Genomic DNA, 25,961 nt, shown 5'->3' on the forward strand with positions numbered 1-25,961 from the left:
TTGATTATGTTACGAAATCTCTGTCGGGATGCAGCTGTAGTTAGCATGCCTGCAGCATCACCTCCCACATTTTGCTGGTTAACCTTATCTCTCTTATTCATATATCTAACCCCGCATTTGTGACTGAAACCTTCCAGCAATGCTTCAAACATAACTGAGAATGCAGTGAAAACCTGGAGTCCAAGTCCATTGTATGTTTTAATGTAGTTGATGTTATATAGGGAGATGCCTGCAAATTACAGTCCAAGAACCTACATAAGAGGAAAATCCAAACCTGTTCATTGACTACGAATGCAAACCCCTGTGGAGAATACAAACAGAAATGTGTTTTCTGTTACCTACTGGGCTTGTACCAGGCTCAGCTCAGGTGTTCCCAAGAGGTCAGTATATGATGCACAACGTAGATTGATGAGGTCTGAAGTCTTTTTGGCAACCACATTCAGCTGGTGCAGATCTAAGACTCCATAGCATCCGTCTGGAAGAAGCAGCTTTGGATTCCCAGGACTGCTGAAGGTGCGGTGACTCTGGAGGGGCCTGCTCACCCTGTGGCCTTTTTCCAAGGGCAACCCTGTTTGCTCTGGGCCTGGGGCTGGCTAACGGGGCCCTTCACTGCTGCAGTAACTTTTCATTCAAAGACAGGGTCATCCTGGCCCCTTCTGTCTCTGCCATCCAAGAGTACCCTGAACTCTGACTTACACAGTCCTCTTCTCCATCCCAGTGTACCTGAAAGTGGTTGATCCATTCTGAAGGGTTTCGGACCCGGTGGGTCAGGAAGCTTCCAGTATGCGGAGTGATTTGGAGTTTCACCAGTCTGGAGTAGGACATCCAGGTTCAATTTCCCCTTCCTAAGAAGGAGCTGTAGCTCCAAAGATGCAGTAGCACCGTGGCTGCTATGGCTGTTTTCAGGGCCTGGGGGGGAGGGAGGTTTGGCATTACCAGGAGGCAGTAGCAGTGCTGCACCTCGTGGTGCTTCCATCGTTGAAAATGAACAGTGGAACAGGCCTGCTGGGAATCCCTTTGAGAAGCACTCATTTCCAGTTGTTTCTGGGCCAAAAACTGAGCTACTTGGCACTACCGTGTCTGGGGCCATTCTGGCTGAAGTCCCGGGTGCCTGTGCAGGGTCAGAGGGCTGTGGGCCCATCGTGGCACCACGCTGCTTCTGCTCCCCGTGCCCTCCGGCCCTGTGCCTGCAGCTGCCAGGTGCTGCTGGGCACCTGCGCTTGGCTTCCTGGTGACAGCTTCCAGATATGGATGGTGAATTTCACGTGCTTTGATGGCACGTCAGAAATTCCAGCATACACGGGTTAATTGTGGAGATCACTATGTTTGTTCTGGTGAGAAGTGAAATTAGGGACTTGCGGATGCGGGTTGTTAAACGATGCTGCTTAACTCTGTAAAGACACTCCATTGTAAAGTCAGATTTCTGCTGTTTTTATTGGCATCAGAAGGAAATGCTGATCGCTGTGCAGGTTGTTGAGTCTTGGAGGATGCGGTTAGAAAAGCAGTGCTCTGACTTTCAGCTACAGGCGGTGTTACACAGTCGGATTGTTTGATGTGAGGAGCTCCTGGCTCTTCCTGATGAGCGTAGGGTGTATGTTGACGTGGCTTATGGGACTTTTTCCTCCAGTTCAGAATTTCTAGAAATTTCCTTAACTTTTTCCATGCAGTACACCGAGTCATGGCCCTCCTCTAAACTCCTTGTATTTAGATGTACAAAAAATATTCAGGTTAGGTATGTGCTCTGCAGCAGTTCTTTGGTGTTTAGAGTTTGCTGTAATGAAGGGTCAATGAGTGTTAATGTGACTTTTCTATTAGACCTTGCTGATCCTTTACAGGGAGGAGAAACTGCAGCAAGGAGTGCATGAGCACCCAAAGCAAACAAGAAAAATCAGAAATAAAAATAGTTTGTTGAAGTTATTAGCAAATATTTCTGGTTGAAATGTGCTGTTCATCATGCCTAATATGAGTTGTTGTTTTTTTTCCAGTCTGCAAATTATTTGCATAATATATTTGCTGGATTTTGTGGATGTAAGCATTCTTTGTTCTTCTGTTTTCAAACAAAGAAGTTCAGTTTGTCTTCCAAAGTTATTTACCGTGACAGTTTCCAACTGTCATACAATGTGTGGTTCCTCCTCTTGAATCACAGTGTGTTAGTTCCCCGAGCCTGGGGAACGGGATGCAGCTTTTATAAGGGAGCGAGAGATGCGGAGTAAAGGCTAGTGCATTTTCTTGCAAATTTATTTTTGATACAATCTGTGCAATTTTCAAACTTCACAAATTCTCAAAAGCACATCAACCACTTGGGTTTTTGAATGCACGGTTACATCTAAATAGCAGCAGTTAGGCAGACACGTTTCATGCCATACCTGATCATCACAGCCAGTGCAGAAGTCTCTTTGTTCTCTGATTGAGGGCTAGCTTCCTCAACAGAAGAAGTTCCTCACATCACGTGCAAGAGGGTGTCCACAGGTAGCCAGATGCTATGCTGGTTTTCCTGCGTTGAACAAAACAAGCCAACCAAACAAAAAAGAAACCGCAACTAATTAATTAACTGTTAATTCCTTTCAGAGCTGTGGAAGTGCTAATTCAGCAAGGCATTTGTAAGCTCCAAAGAGTTGTTCTGTTCAAGGAGCTACTGAGCTAACAAAATTGAGTCTGAATTAGCGTTTTCACCACTCGCAGAGATGGAAGGAGCCAACACACCAGACTTCCTTCGCATGCTTGGTGCCTTGTACATCTGTTTGCATTTGGTGCTGTTACGCTTCCTGCACGCAGCACGTGCAAACTGTGTATTACCCAAAGTATGGGATCCAGACATGGAAATTTTCAGCTTGTAGCCTTCACCATTTGTAACAACACCACACTTCATTGGCTGTAAATGCATGAATACAGGAGAGTGCTGCTAGTATGTCCTGATCTCAGTCAAACACTTCTCACCCGGGGCACTGTCCATGGGAGGGCAGAGAGAGCAGGAGAGGAAAACAGGGCAACCTGGAAAACTTTTCGATAGACCATGAAGTCAGCACAATGAGAAGAAATTCTGGATTTAGACATTGGTCTTCCAGTACTTGTGTTCCACCTCGATACTTGCTTGTAACATTTCCAACTGTTATTTTGCTTGTGGGGCTTTCTGGTTGGAGACAGCATATAAACATGTACGTAACAACATATACATGCATACATACTGAAGCACACATATATAGGGGGATAGGGGTCTTGGGATTACATAAGTAGCATTTTGTATTCAGTGCATCAAAACATATGTGTATTTGAAGAACTTAATGGCTGACTCTGAGGCACTCCTCCAAAAATAACTATTGAACCAGCTCTGCTTTATAGCAAACAATTTGCTGGTGTAAACGGTGATAGTTCTTAATAGCTTTATAGTCATTAAAAGGGTGACAAGAAAAATAAATGAGTAGCAGTATTATTTTGCTCTTGTATAGTTGATGAGGGGAACGCTAGTGAAAGATGCTTGTCTTGCCAGGACGATAGCGGGGAATTGTGTTCCCCGGGGAGGCTGTGCCCTAGGTTGGCATGGGGTCCTCAGTGCTGAACCTGCCTGTGAGATGGCCTCAAGAACCGTGCCTGCCTTAGGGCTCCCATCTGAAACGCTGAGACTGCCTCATTTCTGCTTTATGTGGGTTAGAGAATTAATTACATTTGTATGGTTAGCTTGAATAATCATGGATGGAAATAGAGGTCCTTGTAAGTGGTGATGATGTTCTCTGAGTTGCACGTGCAGCCTTCAGCCTCGGGTTGCTGCGGCGAGTACGGGATGGGCGTTCCTGTTCTGGCGAGACGCAGCCTGAGAAGCACGCCCGCGGTACTCACCATGGGCTCTCCCCTGAAGTTACATCCCAGAAGAGCATCTTTCTGCCTTTTGCCATAGACTGCCAGCTAGGACCTGAAGATGTACGCTCAGCCCTGTCACCTTTTGGAGCCAGCAGCAGTTTCAGCACCTGAACCAGCTGGTGCGGGCAGCAGCCCTGTGCTGCGCTGGGGTACGGCAGCCTGCCCCCGGGCAGCCGCAGGAGCAGAAGGAGCCCTCCAGGCTGCCCCGGGGGATGGCACGGCTGTAAGCCAGGGCAGGCTGTAGCCTCGGGCATGTGCTTACCTCTTCCCGTTTAACCAGCTGGCACAAAGCTGTTTTACATGGTCATGTTTGTTTCCAGATAGACTGGAGATGCTGCTGCTGGTTGTATTAGCGATGCCAGATGGACATCTCTATTTTCTCTGTGCTCCCCTACCATAGGGGTGAAGAAGGGCTTATAAAGACATCCAGAAACAAAGATTCATGAATTATTTCAAGTCCCAATTTTTTCATTTTGGAAATGACAAATATTTTAGCATTGTATGTTCTGTGATGATATTTGGTTAAGATCTCATCCTACAAAAAAATAACCATGTGCTGAATGCGTGCATGGGAGGCTTTAGTGACTTCCTAACCCTCATCAGTAGGTATAAAGTGACTCATGAACATATGTCTTGGCAAAGTCTGAAGGTGCAAAATTGGTGCTTTATTAGACTAAACTGCTGTTTTGTTTTTTGTTTTTTTTTTTTTTCATATTTCAGCCTTAAAAAAAGGACGTTTCTGGATCACCCCTGACCCATACCATAAAGACGACAATATCCAGATTGGGCGAGAGGTGAAAATCTCCTGCCAGGTGGAAGCCGTCCCTTCGGAAGAGCTGACGTTCAGCTGGTTCAAAAATGGACGTCCCTTGCGAAGCTCCGAACGGATGGTCATCACACAGACTGACCCCGACGTGTCGCCTGGCACCACGAACCTGGACATCATTGACTTGAAATTCACGGACTTTGGGACATACACGTGTGTGGCGTCTCTGAAAGGAGGCGGCATATCGGATATCAGCATTGATGTCAACATCTCCAGCAGTACAGGTAAGGAGGCGTTCTCTGATTTCGGTTTTAATTCTGTATAGCCAAGGGATGGCTTTGCTTGACCCATGGGAAAAAGAGGTGGATATGCAGAGCACTTCTTGTCGTGGGGATATTCAAGCAGGACCTAGGTCAGGGGCTGAGTTCCTGTGATTAAAGGACAGAAACTGAGTAAGCGGCACGCGATGCTCTCTCCCAAGAGCACACTAAGGTCCAATTTACTCAGATATGCCTGCTCTTATTGTCAGAAAAATTATTGCTTCTAAAAAAGGACTTTGGCCTTTATTTTGGACTTTCAGGCATCCGGAGTCATGAAAAAATAGCTGGTAGGAAATTACAGGGAGAAGTAGGAGGGTGTTATGTTAACCGGGCTGAATCCATCCAGCTGCTCCCATCGAACAGCGAGTGCCAAGAACAGCGGAAGGAGCTCTCTTTTTTCTTAAAGATTACGCATTGCTTGGTGGTGAATCATGCTATTCCCAACAGGGAAAAAGTTTAAGATATCTATTATGCATATCTCCAGATCAGTGACTGAAACGTCTCTCTCTTGGATGAGCTAAAACCTTGGCTGTTACCTTGACTGATAATAAATGTTTTGTTGTGGCTATCGAGTAGGAGTGTGTAACACAACACTAGTTGTCTGCTTTTCTTTATCACTTTGCTAATAGCTGGTTTGTAACCAATATATTTCTCAGACCCCCCACAGTTGAAATTAATTACTGAGGTAGTCCATGTTAAAATAATAAAATGAAAAACATTCTGAATGCTGGATTTTTTCCTGCCAAAAATTACTTGTAACCAAAAATAAGGGTTGCTGGTTGATTTCTACAGGGAAAAAACAACCGAGAAACTTCTGTTTTCAGAACACTATTTTATGTTAAAGCGCAGAGGCAGAGTGTTAGTATTACAGCTGCTATCCATCCTGTCTTTTATGTAAAGCATTGCTGTGCTTTTCTTCAGATTATGCATGTTATTCACTGGGGTAAGGCATGTGTTGTGTGCTGTTTAGAAGTGAGACAACAAAGAATGCATTGAAAAGCATTTTTATAGCATGGAAAGAAAATGTTTAATAGACATCTTCTGACCCCTTTTTACCAAACACATTCAAGTGTGTGCTTTCTACTTTCTCAGAGAGATTAATTGCACTCTGTTTCATCAAACAATATATCCATGTTTCTATTTTCCAACTCTTACAGTATCAGTTATGCTTGACAAGTACATATCATGTCTAAACAATCTCTCACAACTGTCATGATAAATTACTGTTTAGATTTTAATACTTGAACCTGCCGCCCATCCTCAGTAAGATACTGGTGCTGGTAGGAGAAGTGGTTTGCTTGCTGGCGTTACATTTCAGTGAAGAGCTGGAACTGCAGTGTGCAGGCTTTCCTCAGGACCAACGAAGTTGTATAATTGCAAGCTGTCCTGTTTTGGTGCTGAGCAGAAAGCTTGGAAGACCTCGTTTACTCCATTTCTCCTCAGCTGACCTGTAGTTTACAAGTGTTTCGCATGCCCAGCTTTTTCAGTGGCATGTGATTGTGGTCCTTTTATGTGACAAATAACTGCGGTCCAAAACTATGCTATGGAGATTTAATTTAGCTCATATCCATCTCATGCTCAGTGATCACTTCTCCAAGTAAGCATAAAACTTGAGTGTATGTGCAAGCTGAGAGGTGCTCCTCCACATGGTGGCCTTGTGGTGGAGCAAGAGCTGCAGGGGTGTGTGGTCACAGGTCCTGCTCGAGCACCACGTTGCTTCTGACACGTGTCTGGGAGGTTTGCCTGCTGAAAGGTTTTCATTGAGAATATTACATACGATACGGAGCTGAGATAGCTTGACTTGTGATCGAGTTAGGGAACACTTAAGCAAAACGGACGTAGGTAGGTCCACGGGACTGGATAGGAGGTATCTAAGGGAGCTGAACAGTGGCCCTTCAGGGCCACTTGATCATTTTGAAAGGTCATGGTGACTTAAAGACGTCCAACAAAGACTGGAAAAATGTACATTTTAGCCTGTCTTCACAAAGGCAAGACGGAGACCCAGGGAAGCACAGGGTGGTCATCCTCACCTCAGTCCCTGGGAAGGTCAGGGAGCATGTCCTGAGACATGCAGAGAGTTGTGGTCATGGATGCAGAGTCCAATTTCGTGTGCATGTAAGTGAGCAAGCAGTCAGTGTTTACACAGCTCACACCTCTGCTGCGTTTCCCACCCTGAAACGTAATGCAAACATATTTAAACCTCGAGAGACAGGAGGAAAAAAAAAAAAACAAACTCATTTAATTTAGTTTAGCTAGTCATTATTTTGTTATTTAATTGTTTATTTTGGATGTGGCTTATTTTTCAGACATCCTTGAATATTTTGCTTCTTTTTGCAAAAATTTATAAGTATAAATCAGAAGTATTTTTTCTTACTGCTCGACGACCCCTGAAATGTTCTTGCCATGTTTCGTGGACTTTTAATTGACTTCCCAGCAACTGTGCTGGAGCAGAGCAGGGAGTCGGGTGAGATCTGGGGAGGGCGGTGCCCGTTGCAGCGCTCCAGGCTGGGGCTGCCTGGCGGAGGAGCAGCTCCGGGGGTCCCAGTAGGCAGTGGGGGGGATGTGAGCAGCACTGCTCCCTGCCAGCCATGGGGGCCAGTGGATACTGGGTCCAGTTTGGGGCCCCCGGTAACGGAAGGACTTCAGTAAACTGGAATGGGTCCAGCCGAGGCTGTGCAGATGGTCACGGCTAGAGCCCTCAGCCTTTGGGGAACGACTGGGGGACCAGGACCTGCCCAGCCTGGAGAAGAGCCAGCCCTGGGGTACCTGACGGCAGCCGTGCCCTGCTGGTAAGGCAGGTGTTGAGGGAACGGAGCTGGGCTCTTTGCAGCAGTGGGGTGGGAAGGTGGGAGACAGTGGGCAGGAGCTGGAATGGGAGGTTCAGACTGGATCTAAGGAGAACCTTTTTCCCTTTGAGGACAGCGAAGCATGACACAACAGAGAGGTTGTGGGATCTCCATCCTGGAAGGCTTTGGAGACCTGACAAAGCAAGACCTGACCTTGCACCTGGACATGCTTTTTGCTGCTTTGTGGACTAGACACCTCCCGAGCTTCCGTCCCACCTCAGTTATCCCATGAAAACTAGGGGCAGAAACGCTAACCAGCAGGCTCACGGACAGGGGAACAGCCCGTCTCTTGGCTGGAAGGACCATTTTTTTCAGGCTTATTAATGCATATCTTGCTATCAGGTAAAGGACTGAGTAGCAAAGAGAGGATTGTTGTAGGGTAAGTGCCGAGTTTGCATGATGGATAGCGACTGCATGCAAAGTCTGCTGCCTGCTTGCTAGGGTGAAGTGGACAGCGATGTTTGTGCAGTCATGCATTTCCCATCTGGCAGAAAGTAACCGCCGTATTATCTGTACTTGCTGGGGAGTCTTTGGGGAAATTGATGGGATTATTGGAAACATCCATTAGATGACGGTACCTGTAAGCCCTTCAAAATTTCCGTAGGCAGTGATGAATTATGTCAGCTCTTACACTCTCTGTCCTGTAACACTCAAGAAAATCAGAAAAGGGGGGGAAAAACAGCATTTGGAATTCGCCTTGTTTAGCATCTTAAAAAATATTCTGCCTATCGGTGTGACTTCATTACCTGATTAAGTGGAAGCTGAAATAGTTTCAGTGTGCGTTTGAAGGTCATTGCTGATTCATCAGGAATCATTACTGCTGTGGTAATTATGAACATAAGGCCTAAGCACAAACACATTTTCCAAATGCCAGAACTTGCATGGACGTACTGAGTACTGTGCTGTGTGTCTGCTTTCTAGTCTCGCGAAGAACTGTCTCTCCCTGACATCCGCGAGTTCCTCCTGGAGCCACGAAGTCGGGCAGGGGAGGCTGCGTCACCTCCTGAGCAAGGAAGGAAGGAGGCAGCTGGGTCCCCTCTGCCTCCAGCAGGTTGGAAAGGGACATTCGGCTGTCCAAGGGAGCTGTCAGCCTCTTGGCGTGCTTGGTGTTACCCTTCTTTTAGCAGGAAGGTTTTCCCCTCTGATAGTTTGTACTTTCAGCAGGAAAGGCATATGAGTGCCTCGTATAAATGGACCTGAAGTAATCCCCTAGCAGTCTCCCGACTACATCGCTGTAAAGTAGGTCACTGAATAGTGGAAATGAAGACTCAAATGTTGTATCTTTCCCTGTAAAAGCCCTGTCATCCATAAAACCAGCCCAGGGCAAATGTTACTGAGAGAAAGAATGGCTCTTCCGTGTGTGCATGTCATGGGAATCTAAGGGCTGTTAATACAGCAACAAAAACAAAAATAAAACACACAAAACGGTCCCAAGGTAACCAAAAAAGAGAGATGGGTCAGAAGAGCCTGTTAGTCGTTGTATGTGATCTTTTTCTCTGCCTTAAATATCATATTAAAAGAAAGAAAAATAAGGCTTTAGGTCACGTATGGTGTGCTGTGTTCAGTGTGGGCTCTTACTCTGTCTTCATCCCCCTAAATTCAGTATCAGTACAGTAGGAGATGTAACATCTGTCACTTCTGGCTTATTCTCTTCTCGTCATCCCCCTGGAGGCAGCACTGTGCAGTGAAGTGAGTTGTTCTTTCAGGGGGGTTATTTTACTTTATTCAAGGCTTCGCTGCTCAGCACTGCTGTTAGAAGGGCTGGATGGAGGAAATGGCTGATGCTTTTAGGCAGCAGGTAGCGGTGACCTTTCTCTTCCTAAGAGAATTCTTTCTGCTGTTTCAGTCCTACCCAGCGTGGGTACAATTAGATATTCGACGTGGTAAATCTGTCATCCCAATTCTTCGTCTCTGGGTGAATGTGAAGATGTGCAGAGTGCGTACCACCCCGGGTAGTCATGCCAAGAGACCGATTTTGTTTTGCATAAGTGCTTCCAGATAGGCAGAGTAATTCCTGGAGAACCGCTGTATATGAGGCCACGCATCTGCCCTGCAGCGCGGTGATTGGGGCTTCCCTGGTAAACTAATCGGCTGTTAAATAATGATTAATTAAGTGTCCAGGCTGATGCATTAGAACATGTGGCCTTAGTGAAGTGTGTGTCCTCTGGTCATCTTGCTCCTCCTCTGATGATACATAAATATCTTCATTTCAGTGCTAAATGTTTATTAAAATCAAAGTGCAGCCTCTTTGCATAACGAAAAATGCTTTCTGTGAGATAATTAGTGGTCCAATTAAGATATTTGTAAACCTTAAGCACTGTCCAGAGTGATCGTTCACGGGCAGCCCTGAGATATTTCAGGGGTACTACCAGCAAATAGGCAGACCTGGCATTATCGCAGCAAATTGATTGGTTTTGTGGGCCATTATCTTCGGAGTTTATCTTTGAAGGGAGTAGGTGAACAGAAGGGACAGATAAACGCCGGATTCTGTTAAAAAGCTTTTCTTTCATTGTTCTATTTTAGTACTTAATGTGCAGAGATTTTTCTCTTTAATCTCATCCCTGGGAGCCGCAGTCCCTTCCCGTAGCGCAGCTTGCAGCACGGCCAGCCGAGCTCCTTGGCTGCGTGCTCCCGCGGGCTGCCTGCCGTGCTGCCGGCGTTTCCGAGCCTCGCGGTGCCAGCTCCCGGCTCCCCCGGGACACCCGATTTCTGTGGGATGTGCTCATCCACCGTGGACTCGCTCCAGCTCGGTTTCTGGAAGTAGGCGTCCTCCTCGGCGGCCGCACGTGGCAGAGTCTCCTCGCTCTCCTCCGGAGGTCAGCTCACCGCCTCGCCTTGCCTGTGGCTCACGGAGCTCCTCAGCACGACTCCCACGAGATCACTGAGAGCTAATTTTGGCTAATTTGCTGCTGGCTGGGTATGCTCTAGGCTTAAAGAGAGCCTCTTCAGAATCTGACTGCAGACTGAGGTGGTGCTTTAAGGTGTTAGAGATGTGCTGAGCTGAGTATTGATTCTGGAATTATTTTACTGTCTAAATAGATCTTTTGTGCAAGTGCCACCATGAAATCCGTGGTGGCTGCTCATGTCTTCACTTGCAATTGGAATTGGCTTGTGCCCAAGAAAGTGTGGGCCGTGGTACTTTCTCTTCTCCCTTGCATGGGTACAGGACAGCACACAGGCAACCGAAACAATGAGAAGAGAAAGCAACTTTGAAATCAAGGCACGATTTCCTTGCAGTTTGCCTTCCACATGAGCAACTGGTAGGTCCTCTTCCACTTTGCTCACCGCTGGAGAGCCTCTCAGCACGTGCTTCCTTCTTTTAAAAGAAATATGTGTCAGGGGCAGGCTGAGCACTTTTATTCTCTGTCCACAGAGATGTCCTGAGAATCTGAATAGCTGTCACTTGCTGCTCTGCAAAGGCTAAATGATCCTGCTCAAATACAGCTTGTGTACAGCTTGGTGTCCTGTAGCAAAGCTCAGGCTGTCCTTCATACCCGCCTGCAAAACCCCTCCATCACACAAGGAGTGTGAATCACGGGCAGGGACTGCAATGCATGTGTCTTGCAGAGGATGATTAATATTAGAGATTCAGACCTTCAAATTCATAAATATTAGAGAAGGAGGATATGCAAATAATTGCACCTTTATCTTCTAGCCAGTGTAGATTCTTCAATATTGGTTGTCCAGGCAGGTTTTAAATTACTTGAACAATGTGACTTCCAACACTTATTTTGAGAAATTATCTCCGAGTAATCCCCAGTATGGATTATTTCTTGATATGCAGCTCAAACCCTCCTTTGCTTTGCTTTATCCTGTAATTACTAGTTATTAGTCCATTTTAAGCAGCCCGATCACTCTAGCCCACAACTCCTACAAGCACAAGCAGCCACCACATCCCCATCACTGCTTAGGTTGGCAGTCATCACTTCGGGGTTTCCCTTCTCCTTCCTGAGGCTCCCAAGGAAAGACAAAAATGAGGGTAACCCCTGCATCACCCGTGCCCGCTGTAACCCTAGTGAAGTGCTCAGTGACAGTCTGTCCTTCCCCAAGTCTGCCTCGGGTCATCTCTCCAAGGCCCTCTTGACCTTCTCACATTGTCTTCTGCACCTTCACATGGTTTCTTGTAAGCAAGTTCTGGCTTCTTCCTTCCCTTCTTTGTTGCTGCAGTCACAGGGCAGCTAATTAAGCTATCTGAAGGTTTAAAATAGGGACAGTAAATGGGCTCATCAGGATGTCAGAGATCGAGATTAGACTACACCTAGATTTTATCTACCTGGAATACACAGTGAGTAAATATATTAAGTGTATACATTTTGGCTTTTTCTTTGAACAAGCTGCTTTGGTCCTGTCCCTGGGCTCCCATAGACGGTGACTGCTGGACCAAGGATCCTACAAAATTGCATTAGTACCACCACAGGTCAGACTGCAGGGTTTAGCCTGCTTTCCGATCCCTCGTTACAGGCAGCCAAATCTGCCTGGGGAGCAGTGAAAATTAAAAAAAAAAAAAAAAAAGAAAAAAAGAAAAAAACGGGACAAGAATACAGCGATACTTCTGCCATCTGACCTTTAGTGAGTCAGAGACTTTCGGAGGCAAAGGTTGTCTGAGACCATTTTATTTAAAGGCCAGGAGGGGACATAGATCAGCAGTAGCTCTGATGTGTGTGCCTCTGCCCCTTCCAAAGGATACCGGTACGTGTTTTAAACTCGGTGGTACTTCAGAGTAACCAGCGCTTTTGTTTCTCAAGCGATAACCCTCTGCTTTAGGAAACAGGTTTAAGCGCTAAGAGCATTAACTTATTTAAGCCACTTGCTGCATGAATAAGGTTGAGGGAGCTGGGCTTGTTCAGCCTGGAGAAGAGGAGGCTCAGGGGCGACCTCATCGCTCTCTACAGTTACCTGAAAGGAGGCTGTAGAGAGGTGGGGGTTGGTCTGTTCTCCCACGTGCCTAGTGACAGGACGAGGGGGAATGGGCTAAAGTTGCGACAGGGGAGTTTTAGGTTGGATGTTAGGAAGTACTTCTTTACCGAAAGGGTTATTAAGCATTGGAACGGGCTGCCCAGGGAGGTGGTGGAGTCACCATCCCTGGAGGTCTTTAAAAGACGTTTAGATGTAGAGCTTAGGGATATGGTTTAGTGGAGTACTTAGTGTTAGGTCGGAGGTTGGACTCGATGATCTTGAGGTCTCTTCCAACCTAGAGAAATCTGTGAATCTGTGAATCTGTGAAAGGTGATGTTTGTTGTTTCAGATATCGGGTATAGCCAATTTATTATTCCACGCAGGCAGGAACAGAATTGACCTTTATTTGCAGCAGGCTCTGGCTGGTGCTGCAGGAGACGTGCTGATGCCTCAGCAGAGGGCTGAGTCCCTGCCGGCCGCTGCTTGTGCCACAGCAGCACCTGCTGGGAGCGGGGTTTGCCACAGCCAGAGGCAGCCGGGCACAGCTGGCAGCCCCCAGCCCCTTGGTGGCACCTCTGCTGGCTCCTGCACCCTCGCTTGCACACCCGTCTCCTGCGCTTTTTGGCACCCCTCGCTCCTGCAGCTCCTGGCACCTCCCCGCTCCTGGGCCGTGGGCAGGGAAGCAGTGCTGGACGTGATTATTTTCTCCTCTGGTCTCTACCCTTACCATCTTTTTTATTTTTATTCCTTCCTTCTTTCTCTGTGGGCATTGCGTTGATGTGAGTTTCTTTTATGACTTTTTTTTATTTTTAGGCTTTATTGCTTGTGCGAAGCAGTCGTGCGTGGTCGGGCTGCCAGCGCCTGTCAGGCAGCAGGTGCTCAGCCCGGCACCCCCCATTATTTTTTGACCCCGTAGATAATTTAAGCCAAAATTGACAGCGGAATAAAGACCTCAGACATAATTAAGTACCTGCAAGTTTGTGAAAATAAATAGGTGGGTATAAAAAGGGAAAGCCTACCAAACCCTGCGTGGAGGTTTGATGCCGCGCTTCCTCCTAATGAGGTGAGGCAGCAGGGGATCGGCAGGGGGGACCTGGGGCCACAGCGGTGCCGTGCAGCAGGGGAGCACCCCCGTGGGAGCTCAGTGTCCTGGGCACTGCCAGGCAAGTGCCGTACGTGAAAGCTGCAGCCGGGCTTCTGATTTACAGCACTGCCCCTGCGATGATTTGTTTTAATAGGTGGCCTTGCTTCGCCTCTCTCCTTCTTTGCTTCCAGTAACAAGAATGTTAACAAATACAGTAAACCATAACAGTCTGTTGGCTGGCTTATAACATGACGGCTGCTGGTTGTGTTGCAAATGCCCCAGGAGGAGTCAGGTTATTCTGAGGTATCTTTCCGTGTTGGGTACTGATACAGCCTGCCTGCAAACCTCATGTTTGAGGTGGTAAAAAGGTACCACAGGTAAAAACCTGTGGTGTTTACCTTGGCAGCGTGCAGTTTTTGCAGTAGTCTTTTGCTCTCCAGAAAGGAAACTGCATTGGAGAGGGTGAATGACTTGCTCACTGTTGCACAGGATCTTTTTTGCATGCATCGTGTTCCCCCCGCCCCAAAGACCCATGGCCTGCCGTTCGCTCTCCTTCCTCTCAGAAGCCAGAAGCTATGTATGACCACGTGAAACCATTTCTTCGTGGTGTCTTCTTTACATGAGTCATAGTTTGAGCGTCCAAACTTCTGAATTTCACCCGCCTCTACTTGTCAGTCTGTGTCCTGCATTTGGCAGGGTTCTGCAGCCAGAGCTCAAGGCCGTTGCCTTTCTACACCCATGCAGTGCAGCTGCGAGGGAGGCAAGTCTTTAGGAGTCCCCAGCTGCACTGACACACCTCTGCCCTCCTTCCTCTCTAGGTCCACCTCATGGACACCCTAAACCTGGCTACTTTCCTGCCCCAGGTCACTGTGACAAGCTTAGTGAATGAGTTTTTTAAACCAGAACATTGTAGGTATTTGGGAAACAGCTCCTCAACCTATTTGTATCCCATTGCTGTTTCTGGGATTTGATCAGCTTCCACAGGTGAAGCTGGCTTTGCTGCCTCCTTTCTCTTTTTTATCTTCTGGTGTGCGTTGCCGTCAGAGGCAGTGTTCGCACAGGGGTGCTCGCTGTGCCAAGCCCTGCTCCTGGCCCGGCACCTGAGAAGAGAAGTTACAGCCCTTGCCCGGGTGTGCGATTTGAGGCTAAGACAGACTATGATTTTGTGTTGCAGACCCGTTGCTCTTGTGGCAGTCTGGAACTTGCTGCCAGCATAACGCATCAAGAAACGGGCCTAGAAGGGCCTGGAGGGGCAGGGAGCAAGAGGAGAGCCAAGGAGGGGGCCTGCAGCATCCATACAACTGGGATGAGCTTTGCTCAAAGATCCAATCCCCGGGAGCAAAGTAAACGTTTTAGGGGTGGCCCGGACAGGACAGTGGGTATTTGGGCAGAATTGAGAAGCCACAAGCAGGTGAGCTGGGAAAAAAGTTCAGAAGGCGGCTCCTTGCGCCCTGCAGGGAGGCAGTACACAGTGTGCTTTCAGACCTCTTTAAACTGTACTTTCCTTCCCAGAACGGTGACTTTTTCCCAGAGGAGCCTGTGCATCAATTGCTTTAGAAAGTGGCCTTTCGGCATCTATTTGGTGTGCTCGCTTTCAGGAGGGAAGGCGGAGGCGCCCCCCCACAAGCACCCAGCCGATGCAGGCCCAGCACAAACACCGAGTACCTCAGCGCAGAAACGTGGGATGTAGAAATAAAGGTGAGGGAAGGGCAGGCTGGTGGGGAAGCCCGGTCAGAACGGCTCGGAGAACCACAGCGCCTGTCCGAGAGCTGGCTGTGCTCATCGCGGGGTGAGCCCAAGCTGGCACAGCCAAGCAGCTCCAGCCCTTCTGCAGGGCCCGTGCCCAGGGGCCTTGCGCAGAAGCAGGTGGGAGCCCCACGGGTGTATATTCACGTCGCCACCTCGATGCCCGGTACCGTGCGTGCTGACAGCTCCCAGACTTCTGCCTCCCACTTAACCCTGAGGAGTGCCGTCCCCAGCGGGGCGCAGGCTGTGTCTGCACCACGTGGAGCCCAGCGAGGGAGCTGTATAGCTGGGCACATCGTGCTGCGCCTCCTCTTCTGGCAGCTGGCATGTGAGGCTCTGCAGGAAGGTCAAAGTTACTGCCACCAAGAACGATTCCAAAAGCTCCAGGACCCATTGTTTTTGTCCTGTCCCTCGCTGCCTTCATCATCCTCTTCCCTCTGTATTTTTTTCTGAGGCCTCTGCAAAGACTGCTTCCATGGCTTTGGACCTCCTTCGCTGGGGTTGGCCATCTTGTGTCCTGCAGCTCCTCCTCGCCAGCGGCATCTGCAAGGTGATCGCTCTCCAAGTGATCCGGGGCTCCTTGGGATCATAATAATCAAATAATGGATCTTGGGAATGTGGGAATGTTTTATTAAGCAGTTCTTTTATTCTTTCTTTTTTTTTTTTAATATATATATATAAGATAATTTTTCCTTTACTCTCCTGTGGAAAACAATTATTTCCACTAATGCATGTCCCATCAGATTCAGGTAGAGTTCTTAAAACCTTCAAAGCAGCTGAAAACAGCATTTTGAAGCCTACAAAAGTCTCTGATATAAACTCTGATTATTAGTGGCTTTGTCAGATGTGTTTCTCCAGCAGAGCTGTTTCTCGCTGGTACAAGTCTTTTATTTCTGTCTCTGGAGGCCTGAAAATCGCCGTTGGTTATTCTGCCTGCAGATGGGAGTCCTGGTGCAGGCTGCATTTTGTCAGCCCTGGCGTTCAGACAGGGTGCTCGAGGGCAGGACGGTGTGGGAGGCGATGCTCCCAGGAGGGGCTGGTTTTAAAACACATGGCTCTCCAAGTGACTCAGGACAGAAGACCTGTAAGAGTAGCCAGCTTTCAGAAGGCACAAAGGGAAATGGAGAGAAGGCAGTGTTCAAATCAGGCTTTTTCATATCTTCACCCCCCCATCCAAGCACCCACAGAGCCAAAGGCAGCGCGTGTGATCTGGAGGGCACGAACAGCTTCAGCGCCGGCACTTTGATTTGCGTTGTGCTAAAAGAGAGGAGGAAATTGGATACAAAACCAATATAGGTATGATGAGATGGTTACGATAATTGAACATGGCAAAACTGTTCTCATCAGGCCTGTGGAGCTTGCAGCACTCTGTAATTATTAAATGCAATCACCTAAAACCCAGCGGCAGAGGAGCCGCCTCTGATGGGACCAACTGTGGGAACTCATTGGGATGCCCGGCGTGCAAACACTGGCGGCTTTGCAAGGGGTGACAAGCGATTTCTGTTCTGGTCGAGCTCCCTGCACAGCAGTGTCTCTCCTGTGGTGAGCAAGGCCTTCTCCTGGCTGCCAAGGGTTGGTCGTTCAAGGCCGGGAGTGGTAAATCAGTCGCTGGCGGCAATTAGGAAGCCTTGCTCTTGAGAGGCTGCCGAGGGTGGAAGGATGGATCCTTCGGCACGGCGGCGCCACGTGTTGTGCTCACAGAGTTACCTAACTCCTGTGGGATGCAGTTCTTCACATCTTCCTTCTGGGTTTGTTAAGGCAGATGTCTTAGGAAAAACACCGCTTTAACGAGCTTCCTGTGACAGAAACATGCCAACTGCCTTTTGCTTTCGGGCTGTGAATTCTGAGCTGGTTTCTGAATTGGCACGGCTCTTCCTCTGCCGTTATGAGCTGGGTAAAATCGGCAGCCAGGCTGTTAGAAAGAAGTGGTTTCAGTTGCAAATACCCATAAAAAGGAAAGCCGTAACTACTGGTGATAAAGGGCCGGTCTGCTGAGCACTGTTAGGGCATTTTGGCACGGGGGGCACACACGTGGTGGTGAGCGAGTTTCAGAGCTGGGGCAGTTAAATCTTACTTTACTTCAGGCAGCTGAGCACCTTGCCTCGTAAATATAGTAGGATTATAGTGGCTCCTGATATGTGCAATCAATGTGCACTGCTCTATGTGTATGAATGATTTCTTGATGTATGATTACAACTGTGTAAGCGAGAAAGCCATCTGATGCTTCCGTAACACTAATTGTCTGAACTGTCTCTTTTTCTCCTTTGAAGTCCCACCCAATTTGACTGTTCCTCAAGAAAAGTCCCCCCTGGTCACTCGGGAAGGGGACACGATCGAGCTGCAGTGCCAGGTGACGGGAAAGCCCAAGCCCATCATCCTGTGGTCCCGAGCCGACAAGGAGGTCGTGATGCCGGACGGGGCGATGCAGACGGAGAGCTACGATGGCATCCTGAGGATCGTGAACGTGTCCAGGGAGATGACGGGAACCTACAGGTGCCAGACCAGTCAGTACAACGGGTTTAATGTGAAACCCAGGGAAGCCTTGGTACAGCTCATCGTGCAGTGTGAGTAGACCCTTATTTTCTTTTCCTGTGGCTTTGCTGAGAAAAAGAAGTTGATTTATTTGTCCCCTAAGTAAACAGCAGCGAAAGTCTTATGGTTGTTACATTTTTGATGCTGTGTTGTTTGGCTCTGCAGCTCCCTGAATTCATGGTTTTAATGTAAATACAGAAGTAAAAATGACATAGAAGTCCCATTTATACTAAAAAACCGTAGGGCCATGATTATTTCCCAATGCCTAGCGCTATATTTCTTGACACAGGAACGAGCACATGAGGTAGGAGGACATACTTCTAGAAATGTGGATCTGATACTGACCTCATTTGTTGGGAGCGTAAAACAAGGGGGAAAAAAGAGCAAGAGCTGTTCCGTCTTAGCTGATCTGCGTGCAGGTCTGCAGAGCTGCTTAAGACTCTAAATGTGAACTGTCAGCATCAGGAATGGGGGGGGAAAACTTAAGAGGAAATCAATTAATTTGGAAATGCTCAGTGTTTATTATTGGAAAATGAAAAGCCTGAGTTGATATGGCTTATGGGGAACAATGAGCTGTTGTTTGTTGCTGTGTAAAAGATGTTTACTTGCATTTGTCTGTGGAATTTTCAGTAGTTATATACTTGTGCAGCCTGTACTTGTTCCAGTTTCAGATGCCCAAATGTTATGGCAGATTTGCTTTAACAGCGCTCTGTGCTCAGCACAACTGACCTCGTTTGGGGCCTCCAGTGCTGAGGTACTGCAATATACGTAGTTATTGCTAATAATCAACTGATTTGTTTTTTTCAAGGTCTGTTGTATAACAAAATATTAATGCACTTGATTACGTGTTGTGGTATCTGCCATGCTTTCATCGGAGCTGCTTACTGGTGCACGTTTAGCTTATCTTTTTGTCGGAGCACATCATCTCTTCTGTTTGTCTGTGCTGAGTCCGGCATGGCTGCAACATCCTGGTTCAGGCTGGTCGTGATGCTGGCTGCTGAAAGCCCCTTTGAGTAGTTCGGTTCATGTACCGATGCACATGTGGAGGGCATTCGTGATAAAGTGAGGGCTCCAGTGGGAAAGCTCTGGAGGTAAATCTGCTCCAGCAGCTACAGACAGCAAAGCCACGAGCAGCGGCGGGGACAAGTCAGCTGCCCCATCCCCACTGCCTTCCTTTGCCACTCCTATGAGAGAACAGGGCTTTCTCCTCGCTGTCTTTAAGAGCATTATGAGTCAAGAGAAGCTCAGTAATTTTCAGCTTTGCTTTTTTTATTATTATTATTATTTTATCTGAAATCCTCAGAAGCTCAATTCAATGGAGGATACTGAACAGAAGCATTCAGAAGCACTCTTGACATGGCTGTGTACAACAGCTGGGATGTGTCCCGTGGTTTGCCTGGAAGGCTTTATTTCAAGTCTTTGAAAGTCATAGAAACTCTCCTGTTTATCCAGCAAGCTCTGCATCATTTATCCTGCTCCATTTCAAAGCTTTTAAGCAGATGCTATTATTTTCTTCAGCAAGGAGGTAATCGTGCATTTCATGTTAGAGGAAGGGACGGCTGGGTCTGGGTCCTGGGGACTGTTTCCCAGGATGCAGACCTCCCACCACCTCCTCCTCTTCAGGCCCTGAGCCAGGCCTCGGTGGACCCAGGGGACGACTGTTGCTGACTTCCAACAGCATCTGTCAGCTGGTGGATGCGGTGCTCGGGTTGCTGGTATTTTACTGCATTTTACTGGAGGAAGGAGCTCTGGCTTTATTTATTCTGAGCACTTGATTAGAAGCAACAGTTCCGGTATTCTGAAAGAAATGAGGGACAAATTGAAAATGGTTATAATAAATGGAAGCATAACAGGTATTTACATGAGAGTTTTCTTTAATCTGTCCTTGTTCAGATTCCTACATACTTTATTCAGATCCCAGTGAGTGAGAATTTGGAGGCAAACGGACAAAGCAGATGTTGTGCAATGCTTTGATTATATTTCTTGTGGGAGAAAAGTATGTGTGTTCACATTGACTTCAGCATCATTTCCATAACTAGCATAGTATTTATTCAATTGTCATAAAAATCACTTTATTTTCAGTAATTTTATAGTATTTTTATATGCTTCTATTAGTTAGAAACAGGGAAAGATATTTAATGAAACATTTCCCTTTATATTCAACTCATTGATTTCAATTTGTGTACGGTACGTGGGTGTGTGAGCAGATGTGTTTGTGGACCTTTGTAGCTGCATACCGTCCCATCCTCTCTGGTGTAAGGAGAGTTTCTGCTGTGGGAGAAGGGCTTTCTTTCTAACCAGGGTGGCGTATCACTGTTCTGCTCCACAGGGCTAACCTCTTGGTAGAAATACTGCTCCCGGTCGGTTCAAACTTCAGAAAGATTGCTAAGGATAAATGCAAAGATAAAGATATTTTTAAATTTGACCCACTCTTAGTTCATCCTACCAATTTTAATAGGCAGAGTTTTGCTTTTTCTCTCTTCTCTCCTGTTTTGTTCCTCTCTCTTCCCCCGTTTCCCTTTAATACCATGCTGGGGCAACATGACGTTGGCATCCCAGACTGTGATTTTTCTATGAGAAATGGCTTTTTTCTCTGCCGTGTCATAGTTTGGCCTCAAGTCATAGTTAAAACATTTGATGTTTCCTGTTGGCTGTCAAATTATAAAAATTCTAATAGGGAAAAGCACACAAGAAACAAACAAAAGAAAACAAGAGGTAAAGGACAACGCAGCTCTCTTAGCCCCCGTCTGCTGGACAAGATGTGGTCGGTGTGCTGTGCAGTCCACTTCAAAATCTTTGTCACATCCTGAAGTGATTGTTCAACAGTAAAATACAGAAAAGGTGCTCAGTTTGAGGACTAATTGAGAAGGTTCACGAGAGGAATTTAATTGAAAATCATAATGATCCGGTTGTTAGGCACCTGTGCCCCCTGCATGGCTTTGGAGAGTGAAACACCCGCAGAAGGCAGCGGAGCCTGTCCTAAGGAAGGTATCTGGGATGTTTTTTCTTGTCCAAGTTCCCCGTCTGTAAAATAGAGTTAACATTTTCCTACCCTAGAGGTTGCAGAGTTGAGATTCTGAGGACGCAGTAGTAATGAAAGACATGCCGTCCCTGACTTGATCAATAACTCCTGGATCCTTCGGTTATTGCTGTTATTGTCCTGTACTGCTTTCTCTCAGGTATGTTGTCACTCTCCCCAGGCTGTGGGGTTTGCTGAATTTGATCTTCATTGTTTGTTAGATTTTGTGAGTCCTGCTAGCTTTTCCGTGAGAGATTCATTAGGAACATGGAATACGGCACCAGGAGCAAGAAGAGCTAAGCCCAGAGGGGCGGGAGTGGATTTTTGTTGTCACTGCGATGTCCGCTGCCCACGAGGGAGTGGGAACAGCACAGCGGCGTTTGGTGCTGCAGGACGCTGCCTGCAGCAAAGTGCTCAGAGGTGGCCAAGGCTGCTCCAGACGGAGCTCTAGCTCCTGTTGAAGCTTGTGCCCGCTCTCAGGCAGCCCCACCAGGCGGGAGCCTTCCAGCCATGAGCCCAGGAAGGTCTCCGGGAGGTGGCTTCCGTGCCCTGAGTGGGACGGGCGAGGGGATGCTCCAGGCATGTGCTCCTCGGTGTGGCTGCTCCCAGCTCAGTTTGAGAAGGGCACGAAGGAACAAGCAGAAAGCAGGAGTTAGGTGCAGCGCTGGGGCTCGGAGCCCTGCGCCTGCCTGCAGCACTGACCATTTCCTTGTGTGCAAATTTAGATAAAATAAATAAATAAATAAATGCCTGCTGTTGGCAGACAGGATGCAATCCAGTAATAATTTAAATGCACCGCTTTTACTGCTGGAAGAAAACACTTGGGAAATAAAAATGCCATCAGGTACAATATAATCAAATGTTTACATCGTGTACCTTATCAAGTGATGATAGCAGGAAGGACAGAATCATTTTTCACAGTGGACATTGCTGCTTCTTGGGCTCGCGTTTTATATGCCGTGGTTTTACTTAGGTGCTACATAAAATATTGTTTATAATATAAACTGTTTTCCAAATGCATTGGTCTCCAAGTACTTGTAAAGCCTCTTAAAACATCAAATATATCTCCTGGTAACCTGGTTGGCAGAGCAGTCGACCACATTGTGATGCTCTGAATTTCCCTTTCAGTTTGGGTTCTGGTTTATGTATGTCATTCCTCCTCGGTAATAAATTCTGAGCAACTAATGAAATCACACTGAAGGGGAATGTCCTTCAGGGATTATATTTGAAATGGAACAGAGCTAATTAGCAAGAAATATGAGGCTGAATTATGATCTCAGGTGCATCATTCCAAATCTGGAGTGAATCAGTGGGGCATAAATTAGTTGTTCTGGTTTTACATCAGCAGGGACGGCTCAGAGTTGGGTCCTCTTTGTTTTGATTGTGGAAGTTATTTGCAGGTGAGGATTGGAAAAATTGTTTTTATGCTTTAGACAGGCAATTTTGCAGCTCAAAATTTGCCATCTCTGTGACTGTCTAAATATGTGCCTGATGAAATATGTATATGTAAATATATATTATATTAATAATGAAAAATATTTTTTATGGAAAACAAAAAAGAATTAAATGTTCTTCATCCCAAATAGAACTAGAAATAATGAGCTTAAAACTCACGGAGAGACGTGGAGATTTAGGGAGGGAACCATGAGAAGCTTTTTAAAAGACAGGGCAGCTGACGGTCACAGCCACCAGCCGGGAGACGTGCAGACGGGTCCATGGACGCCTTGTGGCCTTGGGAAGCCGGATAGGCAAAGCCCTGCAGGAGGCGGGGAAGGAAGGGGATGGGACTGGGGAAACGGCTCTGCTTTGGGGAAGTGCACGGCGAGCTTTAGCTCCGGGGAGCTGTGCCCCGTGTTACCAGGGCCACGACAGCAGCTCACTACTTAGGAAGATTCTTGCATTCAAGTCCTTCATTCACATTGTTGGGCAGAGGTAAATGAGTTAAGGATGCTGTGTCACGAGTGAGAATCAGCACTGCAAGCCAAGCTTCCAGAGGGAAACCCTCTAGATTTTCAAATTGGCCTATAAAATTTTGAAAATGCATTAAAAAGGGGGTTGTCAAGGAATTTCTGTAGGTGAGAAGCAACTGAGTAGGGACAATGTCTTCATTTTTGAATAACCACCGACACCTGTGTTTAAGCACGTTGAAATGACAAAGGAAATCCACATCTTATGTTTTACATTCATATTATTTACATCACATACTTTTTTTCCCTTATTTCATGATTGTACATTTGAGTAGAAGAAGCTGATTAATATTCAGGGCAAGTTTATATAATCCAATATATTCCTAGACTGTTTGGTTTGTTACTTTCTGAAGTACTTCCTTTGCAGGTCACTGGCTAGTAGCTATCTCCACAGGTCGGGTTTGATTCTGATGGGAGACAGGACAAGCTAAAGGAGGCTAGAACTGGACCTTGCTACTTATATCTTTCTGTGCTGTTTTTAATGTTTTGGTTTTCTGCGTGTGTGGTTTTGTGGTTTTTGGTGCATGTTGCCTGTCTGCGCCTAAAAATTATCTGTCCTGTCATGGTACACGTTTAACGTATCAGATACGGCTAACACTGTCCTTACCATTAACCAGCCGGTAAGTCGGTACATTTTCCAGGTCCTTGGTTCTTAGACTAGAACATTTCCAGAGAACTCTCTTATGGAAAACTCTTTTTATATAAAACAATTGTCAATAACTCTTCGAGAAGGTTCTCAGTGAAAGATGATATAGAACAATTTCAGCATAACACATAAGCAATTACGGCTTTGCGTGTAATTTATCTGAATGTTGCAAGGCAGGAAATGTATGTGGAAATAATGGATGGCTTGATCAGCAAAGTGAAATACTGGGAGCTTTTTGACATTTAGCAAGGCCAAAGGCAATGACCTGGAGTGGTAATGAATATGCAAACACTGGCAACATGGAAATTGTAAATGCAAATGAGATCACTTGAATTTTCCCTTGTTTAATATTAAAGCTCTATATAGAACCTCCTGAGATGTTCCTTCTTCTTCTTAGAAATTCCAAAGGACAGAGCAGCAGTGAGTACCCCAGAAGTTAGAGCATAAACATGGATGTTATTGGGAAAAAAAATGAATTACTCATTGATTCTTTTGAACAATTGGTCATGTAGAAGATGGTCTTATACACAAAGAATTTCATAGCAGCATCTGAGAGACACAACAACAAAAAGTTGTGTTTTTTTCTTTGTTTTTAAGAAATGAGAATGAGAGGAGGAAGAGGGTTAGTTGTAAATATTGCATATCTAAATTTAACATACATAGAATCAGAAAGGGGTGTCTTTGAATGCCCTACATCTCATGGATATGGCATCAAGGATCTGAGTAGTCAGACGGATAGTCTTGGGAGGACTTTAATCCTTTTAATCCATCAGTGCACAGTAGTTCTTTCAGGTCTGTTCACGGAAACTTGCTCTCTCTTAACCATGGTAGGTTTTTGCTGACACTGGCATATCGGTACTCCCAGCTGTTTTAAGTTAACCCCAGGAGTGTAGGATGTCCCCCTGAAAGGCAGGAGAGGGAGGAACAGCATGAAGCAGAACAGCACCTGCACTCCGTTAAGAGCCTTCAGCGTGCATAAGCGGTAGGCTGAAATGTGGTGGAGTCTGGGTGTGTTTAATGCTGATGGAAGAAGAAAGCTGTCCCCCCAGAGCACATGAGTGCTCTGCTCTTAAATGTCATCAAGCTGGGCAGGAACCATCCAGCAGGAATCATCCTTGGAAAGTCAGGGAACTCCTGTACGTGTCTTTGCCCTGTTGGACGCTGAGAGAGGCAGGCATCTTTCTGCGATGTTCCACCTTGCTTCTTCCCAACGTGGACTCTGGGGTTAGGACTGGTATTGGTTTCGTGATTCCTATGAGGACACACAAAACTGGAGCTTCCTTCCTAATCCTGCAGCAGCAAGGGCAGGGGGTGCTGCCTGACCAGGCAAGGTTGCCTTGCCTCGACAAGGCAAGCAGACGAGCAGCTGGTTCTGGTGGTGGTCCCCTTGCAGACACCCTGTTGCAGATAACAGGAGGGGGAAGCCGGCAGTGCCCACCTTCATTCCGATGTCAGCTTGCACAGCTGCCGGGCGCGCAGCACCTCCCCGAAGAGATGACGGGCTTTCTGCTCCCTCCCCAGAATGTCTGTTTCTTAGGAGGGCTTTCTCGTGGGGTTTTGAGAGCAAGTGGGCTCAGCTGCATGGGGAGTGAACTGGGAGCTTTAGTGCCTGTGTGCGGTATTTGCAGGAGCAGTGAGGTTCTCTTCTGTCTTTGTATCGTGCATTGGGCCAGGTCCGATTCTGAAGGAGTTTTGTTGTGATATGAGGACAGAGAGAGCCCACCTCCACAATTAATAATGAATAGATAGGAAGGGCGGACATACACAGTGAGCTACAATGAAGACGGATTGAAGGAAATCTGTGAGTCTCTATGCTAGGACTTGTGGTCTTCAGTGAAATCATGAGAAATGGTCATGTGGAACAGGCGAACAGCAGAACAACGAATGTCACATATAGAAAATGCCACAGAGGTCAACAAATATTGCGAAAGGACTATAGCACCCACAGGAGGAGAGAAGGCAGGGAGGGCTCCCGAGCTCAGAGGGCAGTGCCAGGGCGCGCGTTGCCCTGCGCCCCCCAGCAGGGCCACGGCCTTCCCTGGGACCAGAGCGGAGACACACCTCCTGACACCAGGCACCACGTTTACAGGCAAATCTCCTTCTCACCCATTGTTTTCTAGGCCAAAAGTATTAATGGATTATACAATTGATTAAATGAATTCATGGAAGGAAAGCTACTAGGCACGCACAACCCCAGCCTTGGGGCTGCCAGCCCGCAGGCGGCTGGAAGCAGGCTGTGCGTTGGGCGCTGCTCTCTGCCCTTCTCCTGCTTTCCTCTTCTCTA

General features: G+C 47.0%; 1 protein-coding gene across 4 annotated transcripts in view; it reads left to right on the forward strand.

Moving 5' to 3' along the window:
* Window positions 1-25,961, forward strand: part of MDGA2 (MAM domain containing glycosylphosphatidylinositol anchor 2) — a 332,288-nt gene that overhangs the window by 193,970 nt on the left and 112,357 nt on the right. For all 4 annotated transcript variants that reach the window (XM_083839870.1, XM_083839871.1, XM_083839873.1 and 1 more), the window contains 2 exons: window positions 4,576-4,905; window positions 17,784-18,077. In XM_083839870.1, the coding sequence (XP_083695996.1) occupies window positions 4,576-4,905; window positions 17,784-18,077 (624 nt within the window). The remainder of the gene's footprint in view (window positions 1-4,575; window positions 4,906-17,783; window positions 18,078-25,961) is intronic.

Source organism: Anser anser (genome assembly GCF_964211835.1).
Source record: "Anser anser genome assembly, chromosome: 5".
NCBI classification, from domain to species: Eukaryota; Metazoa; Chordata; class Aves; order Anseriformes; family Anatidae; genus Anser; species Anser anser.